Source organism: Acipenser ruthenus, chromosome 14 (assembly GCF_902713425.1).
Source record: "Acipenser ruthenus chromosome 14, fAciRut3.2 maternal haplotype, whole genome shotgun sequence".
Classification (NCBI taxonomy): domain Eukaryota; kingdom Metazoa; phylum Chordata; class Actinopteri; order Acipenseriformes; family Acipenseridae; genus Acipenser; species Acipenser ruthenus.
The window spans coordinates 8,194,744-8,207,243 of NC_081202.1; the positions used below are offsets into that span (position 1 = coordinate 8,194,744).

Here is a 12,500-nt window from a genome sequence, read left to right on the forward strand (position 1 = left end):
ATGGCTAAAAAGAGTACAAGGAGAATGTAAGTGGATTTGCACTGCAGACAAGTTTCAGAGCATTGAGTAATCAAATTACCAGGGTTTTCTCTCCTTCTTAATCAATAATTTGTTAATGCTCCCAACACCACTCCTGCTATTGACCCACAGGCATTAAGCATTTTCTAAGCCTAAAACATGCTTGCCCCAATGGGGTGTTTTATCTAAATTATAGTCCACCTTTAAGAAAAAAAGGGGTTGTTCTGTACACAATATGCACATGCCTGTGTTAGACTTCTGGTAGTTCTGGATTACAGTGAACCACCATAAACACCGTTGTTGTTGATGTTCATATGTGGAATATATGTTCAGTTTTTAGTGAGCTCATCTATTCTTTAATAGCAGGAAAATCTTGTTTTGTCTGTAGATTTGGTGGTGCAACACTTTACATTTTAATATGCTGCTTCATAAGTACAGTACTGTGAAATGAAGGTTCTGCCTTTGACAATGATTTTTGAACCAAGAATTTCTTTTTGAAATTATTATTTATTTATTTCTTAGCAGACGCCCTTATCCAGGGCGACTTACAATCGTAAGCAAATACATTTCAAGTGTTACAATACAAGTAATACAATAAGAGCAAGAATACAATAAATTACTTGAATATAATACCATTAATAGTGATCACCAAAATGCCTAAATATGTGGTGTAATGCTGTTTGCTGTGTAACATTGCCTGCTGACTAAATACTGTGTGAAGAGGACTACTGTAAACACGACTAGCTTTCCTTATAAAAGTGTTGCACACTGAATTCCCACAGCATTTTTGTAGTTTTCCCATGCTTTTCCTTTGGTTTTATTATGCATTTAACATAAATTATCATGGGTTGCCTTGTTTCCTCATATACTTCACAATTCTGTACCTCAAAACAAGATGTTAAGTAAATCTGATTAGAAATGGGCTGACTTTCATTTTGACTTCATTGCAAAATTGTACATTTTGATTTCCTGTAGATGTTTCCCTTACATGCTGTACCAGTGTGTTACCATTACTGTTTTTTTTCATGATTTTTATTTTTAAGTGCGGTATTTATAGTTTCAAGCCAGCTGAATTAAATGAGTTCATATTTCATCACAGTGAGATGCTCTCTATCTGTAGCATTCCTTCACAGTTTAAGACATTAACAAAAACTACAGTTGTTGCCTTTCAGTTGTAAATACTGCTTGCTGTTTTTGGAAATCGCTGTGACATGGCTTCATGGAAAGCGTGACTATATATAATTAGTTTTTGATTGTGTGATTAGGCGATATGAAAAAGGGAAGTGTTAATGTTAATTTTAGGCCCCTGTTTCTCTTTTTATTACTTCTTCATGATGTTAAGAAACGGCTGTAGCCAGCATTCCTCTCAACTTCAACCCTGGTGTTAACTTTGTAAACATGAACTGCTTCAGAAAAGAGCAACCACAAGGTTCACCCTATAGATAATAACAGCAAGGCTTTGTTTTCCAGCTTCCTTATGGTAAATGTGGAAACCGGTTAGATACCTTCATTTAGACACAAATTGAAAAGCAAAACTGGTGTATAAAGGGAGTTGTGTTGAATTTAGACAGGGTTTTTTAGTCATATAGCCACCCAGAGAAAGTATGTTTGAGACCTCTATGCTTTCTGTGGAATATTGCCATTGTCAGTACAACTCTTTAAAACAATATGTTAGAATATAAAAACAGTTGACACACTGTAAGCATGCGTCACAGCATTTTGACTTGCTTGGTTTTGGCACTTAGCCTCTCCGTTCAGGACACTTGGTGCTGGCTTCAGATTATGATTATCATCTCATTCCAGCATCGAGAGATGCTGTAGGTAGGGAGACAATTCCACAGTGAGGCAAAAATAAGGAGGCGGTCAACTTCAAACACTTCACATACTGTAAAGAGAGTATTTCCTGGTACTGATTTAAGGTGGGAATTACCTCCTTATCCAACGTCTGCTTGACTTTTGGTGATGGTTACAAAGATTGTCCTGTCAGTCAAAAGATGATCTTTGCAGGTACATTTTGTGTTTCCTTCCTGAAACGTTGCATAACAAACACTCTTCCGTTCATAAATGGAGATCATTGTTGGAGATACTTTGCTGGATTTCAGTAGCTCCAAAGTATCTCCCATTGATTTAAGTGTCAACTTTACAGTATGTGCCTAATGCAGCTTACTTAACATTACAACAGTACTTTCAAAATCTCTGTAACAAAATTATCATTCTGACTTGCAGTAAGAGACTTTCAGTACAGAATTATCTGCACTAAGCAGATGTATCCTCAGAAATAATTCAATGATCCATTTTACCCTATGGCAATTAGAATAGTCCAAATCTAACCCATACAGTACTTAGTCAGTTTGTGGAACAAAATTAACAGAAGTATTATTAGTGTTTCAGTACCATAAGTGTACAATAAACCCTTTATACATGTACACAGTATAACCTTTCCAACCAATCGGAGCTCTTTTGCTGTAGACAATGTCACGATGCACTACAGGTTTCCTATACAGTAAGTGTATGAAATGGAACTAGTTTAAGCTGAAAAGAAAATCCATCACTAGGGGAACCATGGAGACTTCCATAAAAGAGAGCATAGTAAAAAGCAAAATTGAAGTATACAGTACAAGAATAAAAAGAAAGAGAACAAAACTATTTAAGGTATTTTTGTATAAAGTAATGCTGTAGCAGTGATTTGTTTTTAAGTGTGCAGAGTGAACTCGGAGATGAACATTCACATTCTGAAGTAAATGGCTCGGCCTCGTCTGTAAGAATTCAAGGTTATTGGGGCCTACCTCCTGACAAACAGAGTATTGCATAATTCAATACTTCTAGTAATGTTGGTTAGTAATGATCCACTTTCAATTACTTTTTTTTTCTTCTTTTTTCTCGAAGCTGCTGTAATTGGGATCTGTGTGCAGGAAATGCATGCAAGCGGACACTTAATGGTTAAGCTCAATGTACAAATGGTCCTCAGTTGGAACTAATTTAATCATATATGTGATGCCTATTTACAAATCCTCTTCGCACTTGTATGGGGTTCATTTGTCTTTGGTCATAATTCCCGAAAGAATTTAAAATGTCGGAAAGTAAAATAGCTTGTTGACATGTCATTTAAGGGAGAGAAAGACCTGTTTCAATTCCTGACAAATTTCCATCGCCAGAGATTATTTAAGCACTTTAATTTTGTAGTCTTTTGTCAAATATTTATAATTTGTTTATCATTTGTGAGTGAGTGTAAGGCATATAGGCTAGTATTTTGATTTGCCAGTGATCTGAAAATAATCAATTATTATGAAAACATAAATCAAATTCTGCTCTACCATCCCCTGGAAGTTTTTTTAAGATGAAAAGCGCTTTCATCAGTGCAAACTGTGAAAGAATCACCCTCACCGCGGTTCGTTGCCCCTTTAAAAACACCGACCCAACACACAGAAATGGATTTTTGAAGCACGGTTACGCTATTTTTAATGAAACACAAAAACAAAAATAAACAAAACAAACACCTAGCTCTTCTTTGAGCAATAACTAAAACAAAACAGGAACCTAAACTAAAAGACAGGACAGCTAAGCTGTTTACCTGTAACAAAAATAAACAGAACAGCATACACAAAACAAAGGCTTCACTCTACCTTTTTTTTCCTTAATTTTACAGCTGTACCCACACACCAGCACAGTCGGGCTTCTACACTCTTCAGCAGCCGCCCTGAGTGGACTGACTGCTCTCCTTAAATACCCTGCCCCTGGCTCCAATTTTCAATAGTAGCCAGGTGCAGGTAATGATTAACAATAAAACAATTAACAAAACAATTAAACAAAACAAATGTGCCTTGCGCACATGTTTTTCTGCAGGGAGGTTTTAACCCCCTCCCTGCTGTCTCACAAAACGTATTGACTTTTAACAATTTTATGTTTTGTACAGTTTAAGTAATACGCATACTGAACCAGGGCTTTCTGCTCATGCATTCTGATGCCTTATACAGTCTCTCTGCATGACCTGGCATGAGTTGCAGTTTGATAAGAAAAAAAAAACAAAAAACAGCCAGAAGTAATTTATAAAAGATGAAATTATGTTGAAATATAGAACCACCATTGAGCCTATTTTTGTGAGCAACAACTTTGACAAAAAAAGCTTCCACTTCTATTTAAGGAAGCATGGTTGCCTTTCTCCAAACCCTTATGAATCAAAAATATAACCACTAGGAAAGCTACAGTGTTCTTATATGTGTTTATACCCTTATGGAAATAAAACTACTGCAGTAAATAGATACAGGTAGTAGTGTAACATTACTATGTATTTTTGGTGTTTAATAGAAAATAAAGTTCTTACTTCAATACTCCACGTTGTTAAATGCGCTTGAATGCTAATGTTTGCATAGTTTGTTTCGTCTCCCTATAGCTAATACAATTGAATTGCTTTGTTTTCCAGCTGTCTTAACAGTACAGAACATGATAAACAGATTAGCTACCTCATTTAGTAAACAGTCAACTCACTTGTTTTTTTTTCTACTTTGTGTTGTTTGAAATTGAAAAAATATATACAGGGAATTGTATTGAATATTTTCATGCTTCCCTTCGTTTATGATCATTTTCATCATTCATTTGTTTTACCAATATTTAATGGGGAAAACAAAGAATGCTGTTCACTGTTATTGTCCCCCACCCATTCTTAAGGGGGGCTTTTACTTGAGCTTCAACTGAAGCTGTCCTTTGCTGGATTTCGATAGCTCTGGATCTTCATTCATAAGATCTGTGTGGTGGAGTTTATTTTGGAATGCAAAAGCAAACCTATGCTCCGTCTCCAAAATTGCTTACGCAAACATGATAATGAGGCCAGTAAAAACTGGCCAAAACATGGTACCAAAATCACCCACGTAGCGGCCCGTAATCTGGCTCTAACATAACAAACTGTGCCTTATCGCTAGTGCATCACCCTGTGATCAAAATTGGACTCATAGTAGTTCACAAAAAATCTCTGCACCTCCATTTATATATGACATGTGAATAGTTCAAATGTGCAAGAACCTCAAAAAGAAAATAAAAATATGCTATTGATCAGATGTTTTTCTTTTCTCAACCGCCATTGTAGTCAAATGTAATTTTGAAAATAAATCTGCCATCTGGTGCAAGAAATCATGAAGTGCAGTACAGATTGTCTATCCACACTGTAAAGCAGGAAACTCAATTATGTGTACCTTTTATTTATTGCTTGGGTTCATGTTTGTTGTTTTTTTTTTTTTTTTATGTCTTTCAGATATCGCATTTCTCTGCAGTTGCGGTCCCCCCTTGACAACGTAACCACACATGACTAGGGATTGTTTGCTGTTCCTTAAACGTGTGTTTGTCACCCACAATGACACTAACCCACTAACTGCTTCTAGTTTCGACTAACGGCTCCAAACCTTGTGCTCTGCACAGTCGATCAAGCAACACATTAGTTCAGCTGCATTGCTTAACATTGCACACAATATGCTTACTTTAATTCCCCAAAGTTCCTAATACTGCTTCCACACCATGTATGTTGTATATAGTTATTCAGCTGCATTTATCATAAAAAAACGGATTAAACATGGCACTTACATGTTTTAATATACAGTATTGTAACATATGGGCCATTCCATGTGAAATCAACACAGACTGAAACTTCAACTCTTTAGAATTACCTTCACTTTTTTAATGATATATGCAAAACAGCAGTGGTATATTGATTATACGCTGTTTAGATCATTCTACAGTGCTGCTGATACAGTAGCTGGGTATAGTATCAATCAATTATCCTTGTGTTTTGGTTCATACAATTGTGATACTATTGGCAAGTCAAAATATGTCTCATCTACCATACAGCTCTCATACCTGCTGCCCTTGTGACCCTGGCAGGGCTGGACTTCTTTGTCCAGAAGTCAATAGCTCACCTACATCTGCTTTAGAGTTTTGGAATGTAATGAAGCAATTGGCTTGGCTATGAGGTTGGAGGATGGCCACTCACCATCTGGTTTCCTGAGCTGTTGTGGGGAATCGCTGTGGTGACAGAGCGTAATTGGACATCGTAAACTGCTGAGAAAATAATTGGCCACTGTAAATAAAAGTATAACTTAAAGGAAGTAAATAGAGAGACACTGTTTATATTCTGATTTAAAAGATCCCAGTTAGCACTAATCATGGACTACTGAATGTGTGGTTGGTTTCAAAGTGCCCAATTAGCACTAATCTTGGCTTACTTGCCTAAGATAAACATCCACGATTAGTGCTAATTGGGATCTTTGAAATCAACCCCTATTGTTACCTTGGACTTACAGTAGGTTTGTTTCGCAATAAATAGGCTTTTAGAAAAATAAAAAATAAATTAAGTTGACACCCAATAATGTTATTTGTGTGCTTTTACATTGGTTGTTGTAGCTGAAATAGAAAGTGACAGCATTGTGAAAAGGCATGGGGCTGAAGAATTTAACACTGATATACTGTACAACCTTTCTGCGTTTAAACAGATCTGCGTTGGGTGTGGCTGCATGGAAATATCGTCTTGGTGGTGTGTATGGTATAGAGTTGAAAGTTTAAGAAACCGGTTTTAATTAGATTGCTTATAAGAGCATTGTTATGCAATGCTGAAGGTAGCAGGTTTTCCATTTGTGGCTCCATAGTTGCAGAATATTGACATGTAGTAAGTGGGTTAAATATCCTGTGAGGTGGCACATTGAGTGAATCTACTTTGTTGTGATTCAGGGATGCTTTGTTTTTATACACAAGCACACCCATGCGAGAACCCCTTATATACAGTACACAGATTCTTATTTTCAGTTTTTCCTGATAAAATGTACTACTTTTACCAATAAAATCTGTTAATATTGGTAGATATATTTTTATGAATAATAGTCGCACAAAACAATTGATTTTAGGGGCTGCCTGTTTAAATACAAGCTTTGTATTGGAATATAAAATACACGCAAGCATGTGCATGCCTGTGTATTTACTGTAGAATCATCATTCGTAATACTGGTTAGCTTCACTAGCATTACACAATATTAGCAGCTTAGTAAATTGCATTTTGATCCCCCCCCCCCCCCCCCCCCTGTTTTTTACATTTCCGGGTGGGTTTTCCAGTAATATTAATATGCATACTTTAGGTTTTGGCAACATCAATTATGAATAATGGGAGAACTTAATTAGCTTCCTCTAGTGATATATAACCTTGTCATGTTCCATCACAAATCGCTCTGTCTACATTTTACAATATATCCGTCCAAAGATATTTCACATATACAAGAATATCCAAGTTACAATAAAGGCACACAAGCCAAGTTTATAAACAAAAAAGGGTACTTCTTGCAAAGATGTAATGTAGCAGTGGCACAAGACACAAGTGGTTCAAGCTCCTTTTAACTTCTGGAATAGGTCACATTATTTAGTAGTCTTTACATTTTGACTGTGGGAGATGTCACAGCCTGTTATAGGGATTATAGGGGGTATAAGTGGGCTTGAATGACTAATGGTCCCCGTGGCAATGAAGGAAGGTTGCCATTTTACTCAAGAATACTTGTTTTTAGATGTACACTACACCACGTTGTGTTTATCCCCAGCAGGTTACTTCTTAAGCCATCATTCCAAAGACATGAGAATATTTTGGTGGTAGTTTTTGTGGCAATGAAAACATGGATGCTTTCTTTACAGTTAGTCCAAAGATGTATCTTCAACACAGAATAGTGTGAATGGTGCTGTATATTTACAATTCATTCCAATGAACAAAGCAGTCCTTTGTTAGAATTTATAGACTTTACAGATTCTTTGGTACTGTCCAGACAAGTGTGTGTTAAGAATATTTAAACCATGGTAGATCTACCACCATTTAATCAACTGAATTGCCGACCAACAGTTCTTGTGTTGTCTCGCCGTCATTACCAGTAATTATTTTGTTTGAAGGAGCCCTGTTTTAATTAAACCCTGAGTAAGGATGTGTGTTTAAATACTTTAATTTGTCTTGCAGGGTCATCAATGCAGGAAAAAGTTCACTGAACGAAGACCAGGCCTGCTGTGAAGTAGTCGTTGTGAAGAAGACCTCGGGGGTCCCGTCCACACCGAATAAGAATTCCACAGCAAAGCGAAGGTCTTCATTGCCGAATGGAGAAGGCTTGCAGCTGAAGGAAGACGCAGTGAGTACAACCTTAAAGAGAGAGCAGGACAGTGAACTAGAAGCTGTCAGCCTCGTCCCCCTGGTGAACACCTTCTGAATTGGCACTTGGGCTACCTGCACTGGCCCAGTCAATTGCAGAAATAACCTCACCCTCTGGGTGCAGTTCGGTATTACACAGACAGTACAGCAGTTATGCTAAGGCTCTCATGCTCTGGCACATGGGCTGCCTGCAGTCGGCTTTTAGAATTCACTTCACTGCCCTCCAGCACCCCTAAGTGGCTGTTTTCTCTGTGAACTCAGGTGGACGCCTGCAGTGTTGGCCTTTGTCCAGTAGCCTGCCAATATCAATGTCAAGCTATTGGGGGTACACAGTTGGTTGCTTGGCAGTGGTGTTGGAGGACACCCACTGACCTTAAAATCTCTTGAGCTGTTGTGGGGAGTGTGATGAGAGCACGGAATTGGACACTCTGAATTAGGGAGACAAAGTTGTGTAAAAGAATAATTGTTTTAAAATATATATAATTTTTTTTTTTTTTTTTAATTAAAATGCATATATTCCAATTCTCATTCCTCCTGCTAATGTTCCCTGCTGTAGATTCCTCCTACAGGTCCACTCAACCTATTGTAACATATTGGTAAAGGACAGCATATTGCATATTCAGCTTTCAAAAATGTTTCAAAATGTATGATTGTGTACAAATGGTAAAAGGTGTTCCAGTATTTATAAATTACATAATGGAATCTTATTCAAAGCCGGTAATATATATATATATATATATATATATATATATATATATATATATATATATATATATATATGTAAAGAAATTGTAGTGTTTCTGCACGATGACACAGAAATGTTGTTGAAGCTGACACCCTGGGATCCTTCAAGAAGCTGCTTGATGAGATTCTGGGATCAATAAGCTACTAACAACCAAACGAGCAAGATGGGCTGAATGGCCTCCTCTCGTTTGTAAACTTTCTTATGTAAACATTTGTACTTGATAAATAATGTACAGTGCAAGACTTTATCTGTTGCCACATCCCAACAGGCGAAATTCCAAGGTTATCAGCAAATCTTTTAACAGGCTAGAATACTGTAAATTAACAAAATATCAGATCACAATTACTGCTACAATGCATCTAAGGAAATTGTGTGAATGTTCAAAGTTCCGTGTTCTATAAATGCTTGAGTTCATTACAAATTTTCTGAGGAAACTACAGCTGAGAAATGAATAATCATCAAAAGATACGTCAACTATGCAGAAAATATCCTTCAGAAGGAGACTTTTGAAAGGGTCTACGTTCCTGCTCCTTTCTAAAATATTGCAAACATGCAGAAACGTTACACATACTGTACCACAATCCGCTATTGATACCAAAGGCTAAAATCCAGTCCTATTTGAACATAACCTGCAAAACCTAGTTCATTCAATCTGAAAAAAAGTGAGGACAAGACAGAAGAGGCCAGGTGGTTCTAGGCCTTTGTCTGTCACCTCTGGAGGCCTGAGTTTGAAGGACCTGACAAGAGGAAGCTCTTCTGGTACCTGACAGCACCGTGCCCAACTGTAGCCAGCACAATTTCCCTTTCGTGAATATTAGATATGCTTGTTTTCACCTTATGCAAGATTCCAGTAGTATCTATATGTAAATCTAATCCTAACCTTACATCACATTTTTACACCAAACCTTTAACCTTAACGTCACTATATAGGATTGAAAAATTGCTTTTGAGTCACCTGGCAGATATTACAGTATCTATACCACAGATGCTATTCAAAGTGTGGATGCTCCTGAAGCGTTTACTACCTGACCAATCGAGAACTTCACTAAACTCACTAAACTTATAGGAGGCTGTGTGGTCCAGTGGTTAAAGAAAAGGGCTTGTAACCAGGAGGTCCTCGGTTCAAATCCCACCTCAGCCACTGACTCATTGTGTGACCCTGAGCAAGTCACTTCACCTCCTTGTGCTCCGTCTTTCGGGTGAGACGTTGTAGTAAGTGACTCTGCAGCTGAAGCATAGTTCACACACCCTAGTCTCTGTAAGTCGCCTTGGATAAAGGCGCCTGCTAAATAAACTAATAATAATAATAAACTCATATGCACCATTTTAAAATAAATAAATAAATCAATAAAAAAGAATAGAATAGAAAAGTGACCACAGAAACTGGATTTCCAACAATTATCCAACATCTTATGTTATCGTGTGTACTTTACATCTTCACATTGGTAGGTTTGGGATCAATACAAAACCACAACACAACAAAAACAGCCGTTTTAACTTTGAAAACCATCTGAAGCAGCACTGTGGCTATTTGTATTGATGTATTGGTTCTGTTGTTTCTACCCTCAGGATTTGGAAGGTCTTACTTTGCATTACTGGGCCCTCTTCGACGGGCACGCTGGATCAGGGGCGGCAGTGGTCGCCTCCAAAGTGTTACTACAGAAGATAACGGAGCAGCTGCAGGACGTTCTGGATGTCATTAAAAACACGGCCGTGCGTCCTCCCGCTTGCCACGGGGAGGACCCTGACACCACCACCCCGAACGCAAGGACTCTGACGAGGGCCGCCTCCCTGCGAGGAGCAGCCGGGGCCCCTGGCTCCCCCAGCACACCTCCGACCCGCTTCTTCACTGAGAAGAAAATCCAGCACGAGAGTCTTGTGGTTGGGGCAATTGAAAATGCTTTTAAAGAAATGGTAGGTACTCTTTCCTCTTAATATGTAATTGATCAACAGGGCTGTGGGTACAGACCTCTTTTAGTTTAGTTTAGTTTATTCATTTTGTGCCTGCAGGGCCAGCACAGGTACATCTCAGTAGTGCAAGCACTGATACAAAGTGCTAATCAATAGTGCTTGGATGTGCATGCAGATTAAAAAGAACATTGCCCTTTGTTCACAGTGCTCATTTATAGAGACAACCGGACCGTTCCCTGCTATAATAAAAGATTTGTGCCTGTCATGGAGCAGGTCGGTCTACCCAGACTTAATTAATTAAGATCCCATTATTTGAGTGGACTTAACTGTGATCTGATCCAAGATACCAGCCTTTTTCAAACCACTTTTGAATAAAGTACTGCAAGCTTTTTCAAATGAAAAGTTGTTGTTTTGAACTATCAATCTATGATATTAGAGAGCTGGCAAGGAACAGCATACAGTACTTAAGACCTCTAATTAACATTTTCTTTTACAGTTCTATATAGTAACATATTGTTTTTAATAGATTCCTAAAGGATTGTTTTGTAAAGGATTTTCGTCTCGCGTTACTGTATAAGTAAACGTGTAAATGTTATTGAAATCAGTTGAAAAACAAGTGGGGTTAGTTTTAGAGTATCAAGAATGAATTGGGTGTTAATGTGCTGCTCTGTACAACCACTAGATGGCGTGGCATCCCATAGTAATGCCGTGCTTGATTCCCTGAACTGCAGTAGACTGGTGCTCTGCTGCATTTGGGAAATTATTTTAGACTGGAAAATCTGTAGCACACAATATTCTCATTGTACTCTTAAAAGCATGCATGTATGTGGCAGGCAGATTTACATTAAACAAAGACAAAGGATTGTGGTACACTCCGGTGAACTACCTCTTCTGAATAACTGTACTATACTGACAAAAATATAGGTCAGTATAGTCTTTTTAGTATCATTGAATGTTTGATTTGCTGTGTATTTTATGGTAAATATCCCAGATTACGCCATATTCTGTCAGTTGTGTGTTTTCAAGATCTAGTTCTAGATGTTGTTTTGTTTTTTGTTTTTTTGTTTTTTGTACGAAGGTTGCTCATCCGTCAATATTAAACCGATCCTCTGGGTTTAGTCTTTTAGGATTTACTTTTTTTTTCACAGATTCCTTCAGTGATGACTACAGTGGCCAAACATATCTGTTATATCATTATTGTAATTGATATAGTATCATAGGTAATATGTTGGATATTTGTTTCTTGTTGAATTTTTTAAATTTATATTAAATTAATAAATCTACAGAGAATATAAAATGCTGTCAGGACAACTAAAAACAGGTCCATTTTCTACAGGTAGGAAGATATTCATTCTACTGTCAAACAAACCAATGTTTTGTGTTATATTTTAAACTTATTTGTTTAGGCTCCTTGAAATGTATTTCATTGATTTTGAAGTGAGTTTCAGAAGTCCTATTAGCTTTTAGAGGGAATCTGCTATTGGATAATGATTGCTCTTCTTGGAATGTGATTTGCTGAGAATCTGAGGTTTGCAGTGTGTCATTATTGCATGGCAGAACTTGACCCTGTCACTTAAAACTTTCTACTACTGAAAGTAGGAGCATGTCTGTTATCATCTAACAAAGTATAGAAGCAGAATTCGGGTGGGAGGAAGCTACTGTAGAATCACT

The 12,500-nt window shown here is 37.5% G+C and overlaps 1 protein-coding gene across 1 annotated transcript in view; it reads left to right on the forward strand.

Annotated features, from left to right (window-relative positions):
* LOC117419992 (protein phosphatase 1H-like) overlaps positions 1-12,500 on the forward strand; it is a 30,106-nt gene that overhangs the window by 1,417 nt on the left and 16,189 nt on the right. Inside the window, exons 2-3 of the mRNA XM_034033460.3 lie at positions 7,988-8,153; positions 10,488-10,832. Coding sequence (XP_033889351.2) covers positions 7,988-8,153; positions 10,488-10,832 — 511 coding nt within the window. The remainder of the gene's footprint in view (positions 1-7,987; positions 8,154-10,487; positions 10,833-12,500) is intronic.